The sequence below is a fragment of the Fukomys damarensis genome, unplaced genomic scaffold (genome assembly GCF_012274545.1).
Source record: "Fukomys damarensis isolate Sample0158 unplaced genomic scaffold, DMR_v1.0_HiC HiC_scaffold_18, whole genome shotgun sequence".
Classification (NCBI taxonomy): domain Eukaryota; kingdom Metazoa; phylum Chordata; class Mammalia; order Rodentia; family Bathyergidae; genus Fukomys; species Fukomys damarensis.
Genome location: NW_022900930.1, coordinates 12398742 through 12419738, shown reverse-complemented (window position 1 = coordinate 12419738; position 20997 = coordinate 12398742). Strand labels below are relative to the sequence as shown.

Sequence of the window (20997 nt, the reverse complement as noted above, 5' to 3'; positions counted from 1 at the left end):
GCGGCCACCGCGGGAATACGCGCGGTTAGTTTTACAGCAGAGGAAAGCGAGGATTTGGGGCTTAGTGGCGAGCGTGAACGAGTGGCCGACTCTAACAGCTGTCTTCTGGAGTGAGAGACGGCATGGAGGGTGAACAGAGCAGGCAGCCGGGCGGCGAGGCCGTGCGGCAGTGTGAGGAGGCGCCGCGTCCGAACCTCACGGTGAGCTCTCGGCCCGCGCCCCCGCCCTGGTCCTCCTCTTTTTCAGGGGGTCGGCAGCCGCTGCAGCCTGCGCGCTTTGAGCTGCAATCGGCCTGGCCGCGATCTCTGGCCCCAGCCCCAGGCCCCTTGTGGTTTGATACCCTCGGGCCGAATTCTCTCCGGGTGACAGTAAATAGGCGGGGAAGTTCTGTGAGCTGTGGTTTTGTAAACTGAGTGGGAATTCTCTAGATAGTCTGTGTTCACTGCTCCTCTTGTCATTTTACCAAGTTAGTTTTTAAAGTACTATATGTCGTAGATATGCCACTTTTTAGGCTTTAAAAAAAATGTGAACGTGTTAAGGCACGGTCAGCCAGCCTTCTTCCTCAGCCCTAACAACCTGACTGTGATGTCTCCCTACTAATTGGAGCATTGCTTCTGGTTTTTACCCATTTCCTATTATCGCAAAGATGACGTAGTATATAATGATTTTGATATCTCACTGGTGGATCCTAATTACGGTAGCAACACTGCAAAACCGTTTTAAAACTTACCATGTAATGACTATAGCTACTCTTGACTTGCCCTATGGCTTGTAAATAATCTAATATTAAAATTAATCGTTTTTGCAGTAATAGACACACGTTGAGCACCTCATGAATTGGCTGTTTGCAAGAGGCTTCCTAGAATGTTTGCTCCTTACATTTAAGGGCTTTCTACTTAGACTCTTTACATGTTCCGTTCGCCCCCATTCGCTTTTCCTCCTCATGGTTATCTCATTCTCCTTAAGTTGCTATCATTGCAAGAGACCATCCATGTGCTCTCTATAAGGAGCCACTCTTCCATTCTATTTCTGTCTTTATTCTGAGATATTTTGTCAGTAATATCATCAATTTAAATAACGTTCAAAAGTTCTTTGTTTGGGAGGGTACTGGTTATCGAACTCAGGACCTTGTGCTTGCAAGGTAGGTGCAGTGCCTCTGAGCTAAATCCCTGGCCCCAAAAGTTCTTTTTTAGTAAGAGAAGTGTGTTAAATATATTTCATTATGTTTGATAGTCTTGAAACTTTGAGATGCGGAAACTTGAAGCTTGGGGCTGTGTCCCAAATTGGTTTTGGTGATTGTCGTATTATTAACAACTTATTATTGGATGTTCTTAAATGAGTATACAATTTTTTTCAATCTCAAGCAGAGTTTTTTGTTGGGATTGAGATAATAAATTTCCATTATCCCTAGTTTCAGTTATTTTATAAACTGGTGGCTGACACATTTTTATATTGTAAAGATAGTTTCAATTTTCGTTCAGAACTATTTTGGAAGAATTTTAATCATAAGATTAAATATTATAGTTTTTTAACCCTAAAATACATTGTTTCTAATTTTTTTTTTCCAACGTGAAGATGGAAAAATTGTTTTTTATGTTTGTTTTCTTGGTACCAGGGATCCAACTCCGGACCTCACACTTGCCAGGCAGGCATTGTGAGTTTTTTTGTTTTTTTGTTTTTTTTTAATAGGTAATATGGGGGTGAGAAAAAGATATGCATGGAAGGGGCAAAAGTAGAAATGATGGGTGGACTCATATTAGTCACAAGCTTCATATCCTTCCTTGTTTACATTCTCTGGTCTTCTTGAACGTGTGGTTGTTGATATAGTCATTGTGTTGTGGTGGAGCTTTTTTTTTGGTTATTTCCTCCCATTTTGCTGTTCTCTGAGGGTGAAGCCCTGGTAGTAAAGGGACAGCACATAACCATTACTTTTTCAGTAAATGTGTGCTGCATTAAATGAGAGGTGAGAGTAAGAAATAGTCCATGAACCATGAATATCATTTACTGCAACATGTATCCTTGATAATTCTTCTTAATCTGTAATCAGAGTTTACAAGGGGACAAATTATATGGTAAATTATGATTACGACTAAGTTAACAAACATTAATATATTAACAGTAGATACCAAACTTATTTTTTAGAATTCTGGAGCATAGTTTATAATGTTCCATGTGGAAAATAATAAACTTACAGGTAAGTATTTAGAACTTAACATACATAATTAAAACTGCCTGAGAATAGAATTGAGTTGTTTTTTTAAAATAGATTTTAATGTAAGAAAAAAGATTTATAATATGGTAACTCTACAGTTCTGAATAACTGGTGTATGTGTAATGTTTGAAAGTTGTGAGCTTTAGGGCCAGGGATTTAGCTCAGTGGTTCCACCGCCTTGCAAGCACAAGAACCCAAGTTTGATCCCCGGTACCAAAAAAAAAAAAAAGAAAAAAGAAAGAAAGAAAAAAAGAAAGTTGTGAGCTTTGAAACAATACATTTTCTTTGTGTACAAGGAAATTTTGAACCAGATTTGCAGTCTTTTGATTTAGTTAGGCAACTACTCTTTTTTGCCTTAAAATTTAAAAAATAAATTTGATTAGTAAATGTTTATAGTACATACTGAATACATTCATGGTAGTTGGTACATGTACATAAAATGTTTACTGTAATTCTTTTTCCTTCCCCTTCCGCCTTCCTTTCTACCCCTTCCCTCCATCTCTTGGTCCCTTTTGGTATTGGGCAATTTCTTTAATTTCGTGAAATGAAGTCAAGTTATAAAATTCTCAGGAAGTCACTGACTTATACATACTCAGTGCCAATGTTCATTTAAAAATTGGCTCATTTTTAAGTTTTGGAAAATTGTGTGAAGATAGTTTTACAGCTTATGATGGTAATAAGTTGCCATTTACTGATAGCCACTTCTTGGTCTGGTATTAGGAACCTGGTGTACCTAATCTTATTCTATACTGCTTCCCAAATACTATTTACCATTGCTAAATACCATTTGAAATAATTCTTTTTTTTATAGATAAGAAAACAGGATCAAAGGCAAACAGTAAATGGTTAGCTTGAGTTTTGTGGCTCTTTTTACTTAGCTTCATTGCCTTTGAGGAACTTTATGACTCAGAATAGATCAGGGTAAATTATATTGGAAACATATGTTTGTTTCCTATTCAGTCCTTCTTCTATCAGTTGCACTTTCATTGAACATGAAAATGCTGCAGGAGTTTGAATCTTTAAGTATAAGTTGTTTGGACTAATTGTAAGCCATGTTCTCCCCTGTTCTTTTACTTTTCTTCCTGTAGAAAAAGCAACTATACAGGTTTGATGGCCAAGAAACAAAAGGATCTAAGTTCATTACCTCCAATGGAAGTGATTTCAGTGACCCAGTTTACAAAGAGATTGCTGTTACAAATGGTTGTATTAATAGAATGAGTAAGGAAGAACTCAGAGCTAAACTTTCAGAATTTAAGCTTGAAACCAGGTAATTAAACTTTAAAATTACAAATGCAGTACATGCTTGTTTTAGGATCTCTTGAAAACATTGAACAGTTAAAAATCATCTTAGCTGGTTATGGTGCATGGCACCTGTAATTCCAGCTGTTTGATAGATTGAGATAGGAAGATCACAAGTTTGAGACCAGCTTGGTCAACTGAGTTATGCTCCATCTCAGATTAAAATTCTAAAAAGGGATGGATGTAGCTCAGTGATAAAGTGCTTTCCTAGCATGCGTGAAGATCCAGCACTGCAAAAAAAAAAACAAAAACAAAAACTGATAAAAAGATACTTCTAAAAACACTTTAAAAAGAATCATCTGTTCATGAATCTTTGTGTGCTGCTCTTTCTGCCTTTAGACAAAATAGAATTGCTGAGTCAGATGGCTATTTCAGTGATCTAATGGTCTTAATGATTAGTCACAAGTCTGTTTAAAAGTTTTTTAGTTGCTTGTGTATTGAATTTTTAAATTTTCTTTTGTCCATTTGCATTATTTTTAGGCATATTAAAGATTAGTCACTTATAAGGAAGTTTTTTGTTTGCTTTAGTTTCTAAAAATAAAGCAGAATTATAGCATGCATTATGATTATATTGAATGAGAAAGCAGTGTAGCTTGGTTGGCTGTTTTTGCGTCTTTAGTGAATTATACACATACTTAAATTTGTAATGGCATCTTACAAAACAAATCACTTTTTGTTTTAAGACATGGGATAGGAATGATTTTTGGGTCCAGAAAAATGTGTAGATTTTTTATAAACAATAGAGCTATCAGACATCAAAACAGAAATCAACTCTGTAATACATGAGAATGCATTGTTTCAGGGCACCACTGAGTCTTTATGCCCTTCTAAGTATATGCCTTCTCTTTGCTTTAAAGAGCACTACTTTTCAAAAGAACACAAATAAAATTTTTTCCCATGTAGATTGTCTACATAATTTGGGAAGAAAGTCTTGACTTCATTTTCCCCAATTCTTTCTCTTCTAAAGGTACAACCTGTAACCTACAGAAGATTTTCTGAGTAAAATTTTTGTCCTTCCCAGGTGTGAAGATCATTTGCTTTCTTTTAGCTTGCATGGGAGATAGAGATCTAGATGTACGTTTATACATTTATTCAACAAGACTATTGAATTCTAAGCACTACACTAGGCATTGAAGTTTTTAAGGTAAATAAAGATATGTACCCCATCTTGGCAATCTCACAGTTTTGGGAATCCCCCCCAAAAATTACAAATCAGAGTAGCTAGTGCTACATTGGTGGTCTGGCTAAGTATAGCATGAGAACAGAGAGAGTGTTTCTTTAACTCAGGAAGATGGCATTTGAATTGTGCTGGACAGAAAAAGGAAGGTATTTCAGGTATAAAGAACTAAAAAAGGAAATTCCTCTTTATATGTTTTGTGATACATAATCTTGCCTTTTCTTTGGCTACTGTGCAGTCATAGTTAATAGAATATGAAAGCATACCCCATAATTATGCCATGGTTTACATTATATTTTATCTGTAGTATATGATGTACCATTGTACAGTGAGGGAGCAGGAATGTTTGACAATCGTTCAAAAATGACAAGTTGTTAGCCAAGTTGTAAAGGAACCCTATGCTGAAGTCTGCATTTTACCCTATAAGCAATAGAAAGCCACTAAAGATATTTAGGCATGAAATTGGCATTAGTGCTCAGTTCTCAAGTAAGGTAAAGAATGAAGTGGAGAACTTAACTATAATTCAAGAAACTAATGTGAGCCACAATGGGGAAATTAGTACCAGATTCTCGATATTTTTCTGAGTTGGAATTGGTAATGGTTAGAATTTAGATGTAGGGGAGCAAGGGAGGTGTTAAAGATGACAGGTACCTTTGAATTTGCAGGCAATCCTTCAGTCAGTATGGCTTCTCAAAAAAAAGAAAGCAAAAGGAAGACAAAATAATCTAAAGCTGTTACGTTAGGTTCCTCGCAATGTGTTGATATGAAAGGAGTGGAGATCCCTCCCCCCATTTTCAATAATTTGGAAGATCTCAAAAATATGAGGATATTTTTTGTCTTAAGAGAACCAGTTGTTTGATTATCAGTGATTTTCTTGGGCAAGATTCCTTTTGAATGCTTCATTGGTATCTTAGAATGAACTGTGGATAGCACATACCTGAAATTTCAGCACTCTGGGAGATTGAAGTAAGACAATTGCAAGATGGAGCCTAGTCTAATCAACTTTTTGAGCCCTTGTCTTAAAATAAAAAGGAGCTGGAGATGTTGCCCTGTGAAAGTAGTGGGTTCAATCCCCAGTACCAAAAAAATTAAAAAAAGTCCAAAATAATAGCGTTTTTGTTTTGTTTTGTTTTTTAAGTGACTAATTTGACTAAGTGACCAAAATGATTCACTTGATACTACATGTTAATAACACTGCACATCTTTTTACTGTTGTTTTCATGTATAGGGTTCAACCAATTAACACTGAAGCAAGTCTGAGCGCTGGTTGTGATTTCTAAGTTTATATACCAGTACACTGGAGAAAATGGTCTTCTATACAGTAGTACTTTGATTCACGAGTACTTCTGTTTGCGGACAGTTCACTTCACAAAAACGTTTGGCAGAATTTTGTTTCTATTCACAAATTCTGCATCAGGTGACACGACCATGGTTATCTTCCCCACACAAATATAAATGCAATTATTTTGCCCAGAATCTTAAATTAAGTTCGTAAACTGAGGTAGCACTGTACTACTAAAATGAAAATTTACTTGTGAAGGAAAATGTTCATGTTGTAATAATGTTTTATATTTATTATCTTTTTGCTAACTTATCTTTGAGTTTTGCTTTCCTTTCATTTATTTTAGCTAGTGTTTGCTAAATTATGCGGTGACTGTCAGTGTTCACTCCAGTGCCCACAGGTAAGAGTTATGGTTCTTTTTTGTAAAATTCATCTTAGTAAATTTTATTCTTCTTTTACTTAGAGGAGTAAAGGATGTACTAAAGAAGAGACTGAAAAACTATTATAAGAAGCAGAAGCTGATGTTGAAAGAGAGTAACTGTGCTGACAGTTACTATGACTACATTTGTATTATTGACTTTGAAGCCACTTGTGAAGAGGGTAACCCACCTGAGTTTATACATGAGATAATTGAGTTTCCTGTTGTTTTATTGAATACGCACACCTTAGAAATAGTAAGTTAATTGCTATATTTTATTTTTCACAGTAATCATTGCAGTGTTCTCTAGTAAGTTGGATCTCATTTTCATTTTAGCTAGAATTAAAATTCCTAGTGAGCTTTTTTTGCTGAACTTTGTATCAGTTAACAGAAAAACCAATAAAACAATTACAAAAACTGCTTCTGTCTATACCAGCAGCTAAAATTATAGTTTTTTCCCCCCTGTTTGCTTAGAACATCTATGTGAACATTGGAATCTCTTGGGAAGCAAAAGAAAAAAGCAAAAAATTGATTTCTAGTCCCACCGATATTAATTTAGTTGTTCTGTGGTAGAAAATGCTTTGAAAACTTTTCAGGTGGTATAATATTCAGTCAGGCCACTACTTTGGCCAAATGTGCACTCTAATCTCAAAGTATAATAATGTACAGAAAAAGAACTGGCTGACTTTATTTTTCTGAAACAGAGTCTTGCTGTATAGTTTAGGCTGCTGGCCATCTTTCTAATGGAAAGTTTATGGGAGAAACAACTCTGTATAACCATATCAAAGTCACATATATGTTTTAGGTAATTATGGTCAGTGCATTCTTAGTTTAGGAAAAAATAATGATTTCTCCAAAATACTGTTTGGCTTATAAAATCTGTGTGAGGAAATGTCACAACATTTCATCTACCAAAAGTCATGTCTTTTGATAATCATGTTGCAGTATATGTACTGGCAGTAAGTATGACAAGACTTTCTGCATGAAAATGCATAGATTTTTTTTAACTGTTCTCTCATTAAGCCTATTTTATTTTCATTTATTTCATATTTTATTCTGACTGTTGGCTGTAAAAAGAGAATCACCAGTTACAGAATTACACTATTCTGTTACCTTCAGACAGAATTGAGATGGAGTTTCTAATTTGTCCTTTCTGAGGATATAGAATATACATCAGTGCCAGAATAGGTCAATTCCTGACTGATGGGGGACAGGGACTGCTGGGAGAAAGGCAGGGGCAGGAAGCAGGTGTGGAATTGCCATAGGAGTATTCATATTCCATGGCTCCCATTGGGGTATCCAAGGATCCTCCATGAAGATCATAGTGGGAGCAGTCCACAGTGGCTCCTCAAAGGGAATGGGCATGCAGTCATACTGGGGCTGGTACTCAAGAGGTAGGACAACAGCATCTTCCCAGAAGGGACCTGAGACTGCACTGTCGTTCCATGTATATCCCAGAATCCTGTGTATGGCCTCTCCAAATGGACATGGCAAGGGTTTGCTCCTTGGTTTCTCATTGGCCTCACAAATAGTCCAGTATAAGTCCTGCAGACTTATCAGCAAGTGTAAACACTTTTTCCAGTTCTTCCTTATGCCTCTGTGTCTGAGACGTTGGGCAATTGCTTTTGACATTAAGTAATTTTTCTTCTTCACTGGTAAATACATATCGTATTCAAGAAATTCCCATTCTTCAAGGAAGCTTTGGATTTCCTCATCACTCCATGGTTGGATGAACTGGCTTGAGAACTTTTTTGGTTCTTGGTTTTCTTTTCTCTTCTTTGGTTCCTGGCTGTTTTGGGGGATTTCTGTTGAAATTTCTGATACTTTCTCCATTTTTATTCCTGAATTTCCTCCCGAGAGTCTTCACTGAAGCCACTGGATCTGTATCTAATGGAATCAGAAGAGTTAGAGGAGATGCTCATGTGTATCCTCTCTGCTTCCCACAGTTTCTCCAAAGTCTCTCTTAGTTCTATTCATGACCAGCCTATTTCTAATTACTCCCATCCAAAGAAGATTAAAGATCAGTAAATTAAAAGGAAAATTGGCAGCTATGAAGGCAAATAATCTTAGATTACTCACTAGATTCCACTTATTCAAGGACATTGCTTTAGCAGTTTTCCCCTATCTCATTAAGACTTATGATTTACTTCTTTTTTCTATGTTGTTCTCATAACATGCAAACATACTCTTTTTTTTTTTTTTTTCCTCTGCTGTTTTCTGGTGGGTTTAAGTCCAGGAAGCTCTGAGCTATATTTCCAGCCTGTTTTTAATATTTTAAATTTTGGGACAAGGTGACACTAAGTTGTCCAGGAGCTTGTAATCCTCCTTAGTATATGGGATTACGTGTATAATTCTAATCTCCGTAATTGCTCAGTTCAAACTTTGTAGTTACCCTGGATTTCTGCCTCTTTAATTTTCTGGTGGGTTTAAGTCCAGGAAGCTCTGAGCTATATTTCCAGCCTGTTTTTAATATTTTAAATTTTGGGACAAGGTGACACTAAGTTGTCCAGGAGCTTGTAATCCTCCTTAGTAGCTGGGATTACGTGTATAATTCTAATCTCCGTAATTGCTCAGTTCAAACTTTGTAGTTACCCTGGATTTCTGCCTCTTTAACATTACACATCCAGCCCATTAGTGATTCCAGTTTGCATCTGCATTCCAGATAAATAGAGAACCCAGTCACTTAGAATTACTGCATTTGCCATTTGCCATAATAGGTCTGTATATTTCTATCTTGGAAACCTTGCAGTCAATTTCAACATAGTGATCTGTGTAATCATTTAAAAATATGAGTGATGGTGGTGCATGCCTGTAATCCCAGCACTTGGGAGGCTAAAGCAGGAGAATCATCCTTAGTTCAAGACCAGCCTGGTCTATATAGCAAGACTCTGAACAACAAAAATCTTGAAGCCCAGTGTGGTAGTACATACCTGTAATCCCAGCACTCTGGGAGACAAAAGCAGGAAGACTGTAGCAAGATTGTCTCAAACAAAAAACATAAAAATAAAAACGTGAGGATGTAGCACTGTGCAGAGTTCCTAGGTTCAAAAAAAAAAAAAAATCATTTCATTTCATTCCTGTTACTCAAAAATCTCTAGATTTGCTTCCACCTTATTTCCACGTAGTTTAAATCTAGTTCTTTCTCCGTAAAGTGTTGCTGGCTGATTTCCTCAATCCCAGTCTTCCCTTAAATTTCACCTCTAAATAAAGCCTATCTGGTTATCCTATTTAAAGGGAAGCGAATAAACACCCCATATAGCCAGTGTTTTCTTCTTGTATGCTCTACTTTTCTTATAAGTGATACTTTAATATTTGGTTAATAAATGCAAATTCCTTAGCATTCTGTTAAAAGTATTAAAATGAATGAAATAAATGGGGCTTGGGGAAAGCTCGATGATAGAGCACTTGCCTAACATACACAAGAACTGGGTTTGATCCTTAAGTGCTGAAAACAAAATTGACTATCTTGTTAATGCTGTATTTAATGTTACCTGATTATAATGGCAAAGGGGTGTTGTAACATAATTTTGAACAATTTCTATTTAAAATTATAGAAAAAAATGTTTATACTTAAAAGGACTTTTTAATAGAATTTACTTGTTTCTAATATTCAACTAAGTGGAATTCTTCCATGTTAAGTCTGGTAAGTAAAGGGCGTCTAACTTTGGAGAATAAAATATTTTTTGGTATTTTTTTACTTACAGTCTATTGTAGTTTCCCTCTCTGGTACCAGGGATTGAACCCAGGGCCTTTGCACTGAACTGTATTCTCATTCATTTAAAAATATTAAGACAGAGTCTCATTAAATGGCTAAGTTGCTCAGGCTGAGTTTGAGCTTGTGATCTTCCTATCACAAGTCTCCCAGAGTACTAGAATCACAGGCAGGCGCCACCACACCTCACCTCTTTTATGATGCTTAATTATTTATAGTTCATCTGCTTACTAGATTGGTGTGTAGCAAGAATTAATTCTTAGGAAGTGTAAACATTTACTTTTCTTAATGTTTAACTGTACCACAAAATATATTGTCTTTTTCATTATATCTAACTGGGAGAGATAGTTGCTGTTTTAAAATCCTTATGCTTTGTAATTTGCCCTTATTTTGCCAGACATGGTTGTACCTACCTATAATCCCAGCACTGGGAGGCTGAGACAGGAAGATTGCCATGAATTCAAGGCCAGCCTGGGCCCCCTAGTGAATTTGATAATAGCCCAAAGTATATAGTGAGACTCTGTCTCAGCCAAAAAACAAAACAAAACAAAAAGACCTTAATTTTAAAAAAGTATCTAATTGAGTTCTGGTTTGGGGAGGCAACACCTGACTAGAAGAAAAAGCATTTAGATATTAGAGTCTGATGACAGTACTGGTCTTAGTTCACAGAGTTTTGTGCATAAAACAGACTACTGGCATGACAGCTTCTGGAAAAGCTTTAAAAATGCTATAAATAGTTGGACGTGGTGGTGCACGCCTATGATCCCAGCACTCTGGGAGGCCTGAGGCAGAAGGATCATGAGTTCAGACCCAGTCTGGGCAGTTTAGCAACTCAGTCAGAACTTGTCTCTAAATACAAAATATTAATAAGGACTAGGGATGTATCCCAGAGCAAAGGCCTAGAGTTCCAGTTAACACCCCCATATATGTATAGTAGTATCAATCCTTTAAACTATTGAATACCATACAATAGAATTTTGGCTATTTAGAATTTAATTTATTTAAATCTTTATGAAAATGAAGACTATCCAGGAGTAAATGAGAGCAATAATATGTAACTATTTTATTATAACTGAGTATTGAACTTGACTCGAACTTTTTAAAAATTCTTGTATTCTTGAAGTAGAGATTGCATGTAATAGATTTTATAATTTAAAAGTAATATAGGCAAAATTATCAATATTTTACTTCTCAGAAAAATATTTAAATTTTGATTTGAAGGCTTGGTTTCAGACACTTGCTGTATCTTAAATTTTTAAAATCTTTTTATTTTATGAAAAAATAAAATTTCATAACCAAATAAGAGAGTAACAGTTATTACATTGTGTATTGTTTTCTTCAAAGTAGTTACTCACTATAAGACCTAAAAAAAAGATTCTTAAAAGTTATTTTTAAACTATGAAACAAGTGATTTTTTTTTTTTTAAAGCCAGGCCTGAGTGATTGGGTGTGCCTGTAATCCCGAGGCTGAGGCAGGAGGATTGCATGTTCAGCCCAGTCTGGGCAATTTAGTAACCTGGCAAAACTGTCTCAGCAAAGAAAGAAAAAGAGTTGGGGATCTAGCTCAGTGTGAAGGCCGTGGGTCCAGTCTTCAGTCCCCCATCCCCCCAAAAGTTTTTTTTTTTTTTTTCCAAATTAAAAAATCGGAGGGTTGTAAGTATGGAGAATTATCCTTAAAAACTATGGAAAGATCTGTGCCATGACTGAATTTGGTACATAAACTACTTTAAGATATTATCCTTCTCTTGTAGGAAGATACATTTCAGCAGTATGTGAGACCAGAGATCAACACACAACTTTCTGATTTCTGCATCAGTCTTACTGGAATTACTCAGGTAATAATTCTATTTTCTTTTCGCTAGAGTTTGAAAATGGCATTTAAATTAAGGATTTATTTTAGGGACAGTTTAAAACATTTATCACGGTCAGTTTAGTGTGGTATTTTTATTGTTTGATAAAGATCTTTCACATTTTAATCATTTTTAAAAGTACAACCTGTTGTGTGTATCTCTAATCCCAGCTACATGGGAGGCTGAGGTGTGAGGATTGCTAGAGACCAGGACTTTGAGTCTTTTCAAAAAGAAAAACAAAAAGCACATTTTACATCCTGTAACATTTTACTCAGCCTTTGCATTTAAAAGAGTTTTAAGGATTCATTTAAAGATGTCATTTGTAAAATGGAACATTAACAGAGTCAGCCTCCACTACTTAGTATCTCTTTACAGTCCCTCCCTCCTCCTTCCTTCCTTTCTTTCCTTTCTGCCTCTCTCCTCTCCCTCTCTCCTCTTTCTCTTTCCTTCCCTCCCTCCCTTTCTGCCTTCTTCCTTAGTCCAGGTTATCCTGAAACTTAGAATCTTCTTGCCTTAGCTTCCTGAGTGCTAGGATTGCAAGCATGTGCTACTATGTCTGGCTACCTCCTGACTTTATATATAACTTTATTAATATTATCTTTAGGCTCTGATGTTTTGTTGTATTCTAACATGTAGGTCTTTGGTTCATTTATTTATTTCCTTCATTTATTCATTCACTCTACATTTAAAATTTGAGAGCCCATTATAATTTACCAAACAACTAGGGATTCAGAGACAGTCAAGTTAGCCTTTTATGCTCAGCTTCTTACACCCTATGAGCCAGGAGGAGAGGCAGAATAAGCCAGTGGTCACAGAATGATTAAAAAGAGTGACAAGTCAGTGTTTTATCACGGCATTCTGGGATTCTATGAAAATGGCTGTTTTAGCCACTTTTCTCATCACTCAGCCAAAATACCTAAAAACCTTGACGAAGAGGAGGAAAGGTTTATTTTGACTTACAGTTTGTAGAGATTTCTGTCTCTAGTGATCTGCTCCAGGGTAAAATGATGTGGTCCGGCCTGGATGGAGGAAAGCTGTTTACCTTAAAGCATCCAGGAAGCAAAGTGAAGGCAAGAGCTGGAAAGTGAGATATATACCCTTCTAGGCCACACCCAGTGACCCACCTCTTCTGACAAGACTCTGCCTCCTAACAGCAAGTCAGCTATAAACCCCTATAATCCAATCACCTTATAAAAGGCCTGCCTGTGGGCACAAGTGGCTGTTGGGGAACATCTAGATATAAACCATAATATTCTGCCCCTGGCCTCCAAAAGGCTCATGTGCACCTATTTATACAAAATGTATGTAGTCCATGTCTGAGAGTTGACAAAGTCCTAATAGTTGTAGCGTTGCTAAAAAGTCCAAGTTCAAAGTCTCCTCTTAAACCTAAGACAGACTCTGTTAGCCTTAATAAAAATTAAAAAAGTTAAACACTGTCTATAAACAATGGCATAGGGTAAACATTCTAAAAAGGAGGAAGAGGGAAATAAAAAGGAATGGAACCAAAGCAAGACTGAAACCTAGCAGGATAAACATTAAAGCCTATAGCTTTGTCCAGCACCTGGGGCAAGATGTGGTAAGATGTGAACTCAAAAGGGCTTGGGCGGCCTATCCCTACAGCATTGCCAGTGGTTGTAGCCCTCATGGCTGCTCTGTTGGGCTGGCTTTGCTCATTCCTTGACACTTCCCTCAGACGTTCTTTGTTTTTGGCTTCTCCAGCTTTGTGGACTCTCCACTGCACTTTTTTTGATGTCACTCCATGTACTTCCTTCCCTGGGATGTACTGTCTGGCTTCCCGGGCTTTCTTTTATTTATTTATATTGTTTATTTGCTTGCTTGCTTATTTTTTGAGACAGGGTATCACTATGTAGTTTAGACTGGCCTTGAACTCACTATGTAGCCTAGGCTGGTCCCAGACTTGCAGTGATTGTCCTGCCTCAGCCTCCAGAGTGCTGGTATTACAGGCATGCACCACTATGCCCAGCTTCAGGCTTCCTTTTAAAGTCTGGGTAGAGGCCTCCCTATCACTACAATTGTTGCATTGTGCATATCTGTAAAATCAGCACTGTGTGGATGATGCCAAGGTCTTCTGTCAGCTTGAGCAATAGCCAGGCTTCCTTATATCATGTCTGCAGAGGCCTCCATGTGCCTGGATGACTAAATACTGTGAACTGAATCCTGAGGAACAGACTTCCTGGGCAGTGGCACGATGGTGGCACTGGACTTTGGTATTCTGTTCTTGAAACAAAGTCTTACTTTTGCAACTTTGAGCCTGTGAAGAATGAGGCCCTGTTGATTCCTCACATGCCTTCAAGGCATTTTTCCTGTTGTCCTGATCCAAAGTACTTAGCTTCTTTTAAGAGCAACCAAGCTCTTCTCTGCTCCATCTTTGCAGGTACTTTCTTTCTGTCAAGACCAAAAACTTGTAAAATGGGCATTTTTGCTTCTGATTTTCAGTATAGACCTCAGTAAGCCTCCAGTAGTATCTGTGCCACAGCCCTAATGTTGGCTGCCTTGGCCTTTTCCTGATTGACATTAATTAATCTGCTATCCTTAATCTTAGTTTCCTACATGAGCAAAATGTGGACAAATTTTCTGCCAGAGCATAACATACATGCTCTGAAGTCCAGCTGCCAGTGGAGTCCTGAGCCTGGTTTTTACTGTCTGCATTTGTAGCAGTACTCTGATCTAGTGAGCTGTGACCAGTATCACACATCAAACTGAGCTTACAGCATTCTAGAGTTCCTTCTCTAGCCAGCATCTCCAAACCTTTCTAGACTCCTGTGCACCAGTTCCAGAGATTTCTGATCCACAGTCACAGCAGTACCCCACTCCTGGTACCAGAATCTGTCTTAGTCACTTTTCTTGTTGCTGGGACAAAGTACCTGGCCCTTAAAACTGAAAAGTGGAAAGATTTATATAGTTTATAGAGGTTCAGTCCCTAGTTGCTGACCTGAAGACAGAAGGGCATGGTGAGTGGGCCTGGGCAGAGGATAACTGTTTACCTCGTGGCATCCAGGAAACAGGGTGAAGGGAGGAGGTAAGGAGAAATAACCCTTCCAGACCACATCCTCAGTGACCCTTCTCTCCTGACTAGACCCTACCTCCTAACAGCAAGTCAGCTATAAGGTCCCATAATCCACTCTGCTTCTAAAAGCCCTATCTGTGAGCACATGAGGCTCTTGGGGGTCATTAGATAGTATGTGACAGAGCTGTCCTGGGACAACCTTCATCATGTTGGTTAACTTGGCCCGAGTCATGATACATAAATACGAAAGAAATGAGCATATCATGTGTAGAATGACAAAACTCAGGATGACCCAAATGTGTGCAGTTTAGTGAGAAATAGGTGAGGTAGGCAGAGACAAACCAGAACAAAGGCTCTTACATATCCTTTTAGCCTGAAAGCCTTAGAGAGTGGAAGACATTTGGAGTGTGAGTGGTTGATAGGTCAGATTTACTTTTTAGGAAATCTAGTCTGGCAGCATTGTGTAGTGTGTTGCAGAAAGGCATAAAATTTGAGGTACGGAGACCACTTGAGCAGCTGTGGTTTTCAGTTGATTAAAGGTTTCCTTTTTATCTACTCTGAGGAATCAGTAAGCCACTAGATTCTAAAAAGTGAGCCACTGAGGGTCAGATACAGTGGTGCAGGCCTGTAATCCCAGCACTCAGGAGGCTGAAGCAGGAGGATCACTGTGAATTCAAAGCCAGCCTGGGCTACTTACTAAGCTCAAGGCCAGCCTAAACTACATAGCAACACCCTGTCTCAAAAATAAATAAATAGAATTTTTAAAAAGTGAGCCACTGAGAATGATCTTAAATCTTAGATTTTTTAATATTTAATTTTGAAATAGAGTCTCAGTAAGTGGCCACGTTGCCCAGACTGGGCTCAAACTTTCAATCCTCCTGCCTCAGCCATCTAGACTGCTGGGATTATAGGCATTCATCTGGCATGCCACACATGGCACTAAACAATTTTTAATTGTCTTACATGAAACTTTAGATGGTAGGTGGATCGAAGCCTGGAAAATTATGACAAGTTTGCATGTTGTCCATTTCCCTCCAGTTTATGTCTGGGTGTCTTGTAGGACTAAGTTGTCACCCTGATTTTATATCCTGAGTTTCATATCTTTGTTTTTATATCCTCAGGATCAGGTAGACAGAGCTGACACTTTCCCTCAGGTACTTAAAAAAGTAATTGACTGGATGAAGTTGAAGGAATTAGGAACGAAATATAAATACTGCATATTAACAGATGGGTAAGTACTTAGGAAAATTTAAAAATTTACTTTTTCAAGATCCCTAGTTCATTTAACTTTTAGAATAATTACTGAACTATTATTTGTTAAAGATTTTGTGATCACCCACTAGAGACAGTATTTTTTCTTTTATATTTCTTTTCCTATTTAACTTGTGAAGCCTAGAGATGAGATGGAGAGTGACAGTAACAGTCTAGTTCAGGACTTGAGGACTAGAAAGATGAATATTAACATTTGAAAATAAAATGACTTTTCAAAAAGCCTTTTCTTATCATGACACTTGCATGCTCACAGAAGTCTTCAGCTTAGCAGTCAAGGTTCTCTCGTTCCATCCAATCTATTTAGCCTAATCCGCCTACCATTATTTCTTTCTGTTATAGTCAGACTGCCCATGAATTCACATGGTTTATGCTTCCTTTGTGTATTGCAGGATTTCCTCTCCACTGAGAGACTTTCTTCCTCCCTGCTTATCATCAGAGTCCTGTGTTTTCCCTGACACTACAACCACATTGATCTTTTATATATAGCCTGATATGAACAATTCTAACTATATATTCTGATATCTTCGTGTAAGAAAGCTTATTTTTCTTTTTGCAAAGAAATTAAAAATCCTCTCAGACCAAAGGACTTGTACTACCCGATTATCTTCCTTAATTGAAAAACTAAATGAATATATTACAAAGGTTAAAACAGGGATTAAGGCATTGTACCAGGACATCTGTATCATATACCATTAAGGTTGAAGCGAAAGTCTTAAAAGGCTTCTGTTTTGAACTGTGTACAGTTTGTACTCTCACTCAAGGTGAAATGTTACCAACAGAGGATTGTGTGTCCTTATACAAGAAGAGAAGAACATGAATTCAATCATATAATTTGGAAAACTTCTAAAATGGACTGTTTTAGAAATCTGTTACTGATTTTCAACATGAGTAGGCAGTGTTTCTGCTAACAATGACAGATATTTTTATTATAATACAGTATATACAGGTATAAAAAGCCTCACATTCTGGGCAGGTTGTTCAAAATCTGATTTTTATTATCAGAGCACTAATAAAAATAATGTGATTGCACAGTGTGGGCCTTCTTGACTAAAAAGTTGGTTGGTGTTGTAGAAATAAGCACTGTAGCAGAACAGGTTATATTTTAAAATTTTTTTTAAAATGTGGCATTTGTTTTATTTGAAAGTGTACCCTTAAAAAGCCTCCTAATGCCATTATATATTAACCTAGCAGTTACTTGAGAATTACAAAGAAACACTCAGCAAGGTAGAAGTCTGTACACATAACAGAACTTTAAAAACATTAAGGATTAGTATGTTCAAGTATTTTTCCTTTTTAATGCTTATTTTTGATGAATTTCGTAGGGGTGGGTAGGCTTAATTATCTGTTTATTGTATGCATATGAGAAGATTGACATGGAAATAAAAAGAATGGCGTAAAACACTTTATTTGTAAGAATAATACAGTATTTATTTTATCCATCTTTTTTCTTGTTTTGGTTTATAAGTTCATGGGATATGAGTAAGTTCTTGAACATTCAGTGCCAACTCAGCAGACTCAAATATCCTTCTTTTGCTAAAAAGTGGATCAATATTCGAAAGTCATATGGAAACTTTTACAAGGTAATATTTCTATATTTAATGATTATGCTCTTGATAAGTTTGCTATATTTTGCATGTATATTGTAATTTTCTGGCATTTTTCACAGGAAAAAGCCATATAATTGTTATTCATAATCAGGGTCTAACTTATTTTCAGTTTGGAAGGATAAGCCTTTTTCTCAACCTAATAACTTAAAAAAATAGGCCATCACACACATGTACGTGTATTCACACTTACATATAACAAGTTTGGAATGGTAAAGGTGTACATGTCTGTTGCTTGTGAACCATGCTGAATTTTAATTTTACTTTCATCCAAGTTAATACATATTTTTTGGTGGAGTGGTTGAGAGAAGAGTCTTGCTCTTGTAATTCAGGCTGGCCTTGAACTCACTATAGCCCGGAATGGCCTTGAATTTGCCATGATCCTCTTGCCTCAGCCTCCTGAGTGCTAGGATTACAGGCATGTGCTACCACTCAAAGTTCAATACATCTATTTAATGTACATTAAAAAAATAAAAACTAATGCTTCGAGGCTTACAACAAATAGGAGACTTTCACCACAGTCTTCAACAGAGCTAGTTCCTGCTCTTCTGAGACAGCTTTTCAACTTCTTCCAAAGCTATTTCTTTACTTGTTGACCTTTATATTTCTAATTTGCATGCTCTGTTGTTAAAATTTTAGTTTGAAATATCTCTTGAATTCCTATGGTGAAAAATGAAAGTTTAGCTCTTGACTCCCAGCTCCTGCATGCTCTTTCCCACCCTGAGTCTTTCTAATATTACCTTTATATTACCTTTCTAGTCAAATCATTCCATGTTTATAGCCCACGACTATGGAGAATATTTACAACATTTCTCCATTTAATGCTGAACCCCTCTTAGTTGTTTACTTACCATATTATTCGAACTGAATCTCTGGTCAGTACTCAGAATACAATCTGTTGGTTTTTCTAGGACTGTGCACCTAGACCCTTTAATCCTGTTCTCATCTGAACCATTTGTTCTTCCTGAGTACTAAACAAACAGACTACAGTTCGCAGTACCTATATTTAATATTAAGTTGTAGCTATAATGCAGTAAAATTACCATTGCTCTATTAATAGAGAAATTTTGGCTAGTTTATCAGACTGCTCTTGTGTGTGATATTTGCCTCTTCATATAACTATAATGTTAAGTACTACTGTAAGTAGAAGGAACTTGCATTTTTTTTTCTTTAAAAAATTTCCTTCTCCTGTTTTGTGGTTTGCCTTATCCAAGAAAACCTAAAAGTTCTATTAATAAATTTTTACTATACATGATGCTGACTAACAAAATGATCAATGACATGTAGTCTGTGTAAGACTTTAGATGTTCTTGCTTTTTTATAAAGTGAAAAATTAGTTTTCACCCAGTCTTTCTTGAGAATAGAGGGCAGAAATGGATAATTATACCTGAGATTGACCTTTTTCCTTTTAATAAATTTCAAAGAACTTGTAAGACAAACAATATATTTCTATGAAGTAACTCACTTAAAATGAGATTTTGTTGTTTTTTTGTTTTGTTTTGTTTTTGTTTCTGAAAGTGGCTAAAGCAAAGTGAATAAAAATATGACCTAACAATTTTTTATACAGGATTTTAGAGAAAACTCCAACTTCATTTTTTGCATAGCATATATCTAACCCAAATGTGGTATTAGTAGCATTTATTGTTTCTTTTATAGACCTATACATTAAAGTGCTATTTTTGAGGTAAAAATGAAGGATGAAACATACTTGTTCTTTGTTTTTTTTCTTTTTCTTTTTACAATACATGCCTATTTTGGATTGAATTTAAGGTATGCTAGCATGAATTTCATTTCTCACAGAACACTTTCTGCCTTTACTCTGCATGTTTGCTAACAAAAAAGACTTGCTTACACATGCAGAAAGTTAGAAAATGCTGTGAAAGGTTCACGACTTTCCTCCCAAGGCACAGGATACTCTTGTAAAAATCCACAGATTCTGAGGCACACCTCCAGAGTCCCACTTCCAAAGCTTTTTTCTCAGAGCCAGATTTGAAGGCTGAGCAGAGGATTCAGAGAAAGGATCTTTCACCCTGTCAGACTCTCGTTTTGAAAGGGAAGATAAATAATTTTCTCCTATAGTTTTTTCAGATTTTTTTCAGTAAGGCTTATTTTTCCTATGAAGCCCAAGCAATATGAGCATTTAAAGTTTCCTGTTGCAGCATGTATTATTTCCAAATTGCTATTTTCTTTGAAATCCAAGAATATTTTTTTAAAATTTGAATTAAGTTTTTAATTTAATTTTAGTACATGTTTGCAGTACACAGTGGTTTCATTCACTAAAGGGATATATACATAACATATTTCAATTTCCTTGTTTTTCCCCTCTGAAATCTAAGAATCTTATCATGTGAAGTCAGACCTTTTTCTTCAGGGTCTTTTAGGGACTTGCTTAACTGGTTTGTGACGAAAATGTCTGCTAAGTAGTCTGGGTCTTGAAGCTCTTCCTCATACCACTTTGCAAATTCTGGCCTCCTTTTTTCCTTTTTATCTCAGTCCCTTTGTTGAAAACTGCCAATACCTGATTTCTGGCCTGTTATTCCACTTGAAATCAAACCATATTCTTAGATACCTTTGATCCCATGGAAAAAATAGTTTTAGAGCTGCCAATAGAGAAGTCTTTCTTTCCTTTTCTTTTCTTCTTTTCCTTCTTTCTGTTGATTTCTTATCTAGTGCATCTGTAAGCACATTCTCTGTGTATGTGGTGTACTAACTAGGATATCTATGGCATCATTATTGCATGTTTGGTGTGGGTAGCACACAGGATTTTGTCATGACAGTATAGGCCTACAGAGTATCACTGTGCTGTGGAAGCATAGATCTGTTTTAAAGATTGGAGTAATTTCTCATAACAGATACTGGAAGAGGAATTTGCAAATCAAAAGTTCAATGGGCTTCTGATAATATCTAATTTCAAAGAAAGCCACAGTATCAGACCTGTAAGGATGAAGTTTCTTCACCTCTGTTAGAGGGTACACTTTTGCGAATGGTTTTGTAGCACATTGCTTCCAGGGTGTTTTTACCATTGGTTGATTTGTGGGAAGTCCACTTTGTACAAGCCGTGGTATAGAGATCCACTTATTCATCCCCATGTTTTTTTGGGTAGAACTTAGCCAGTTTTTTTTTTTTTTTTTTTTTTTTTTTTTT

General features: G+C 36.6%; 1 protein-coding gene across 2 annotated transcripts in view; it reads left to right on the top strand.

Annotated features, from left to right (window-relative positions):
* Positions 1–2: 2 nt before the first annotated feature.
* Positions 3–20997, top strand: part of Eri1 (exoribonuclease 1) — a 25635-nt gene continuing 4640 nt past the window's right edge. Inside the window, exons 1-6 of one of the 2 annotated variants that reach the window (XM_010621866.2) lie at positions 3–200; positions 3301–3479; positions 6434–6644; positions 11851–11934; positions 16099–16208; positions 17715–17829. In XM_010621866.2, the coding sequence (XP_010620168.1) occupies positions 123–200; positions 3301–3479; positions 6434–6644; positions 11851–11934; positions 16099–16208; positions 17715–17829 (777 nt within the window). In that variant the 5' untranslated portion in view covers positions 3–122. The remainder of the gene's footprint in view (positions 201–3300; positions 3480–6433; positions 6645–11850; positions 11935–16098; positions 16209–17714; positions 17830–20997) is intronic. The other variant, XM_033765389.1, reaches the window with a different exon arrangement.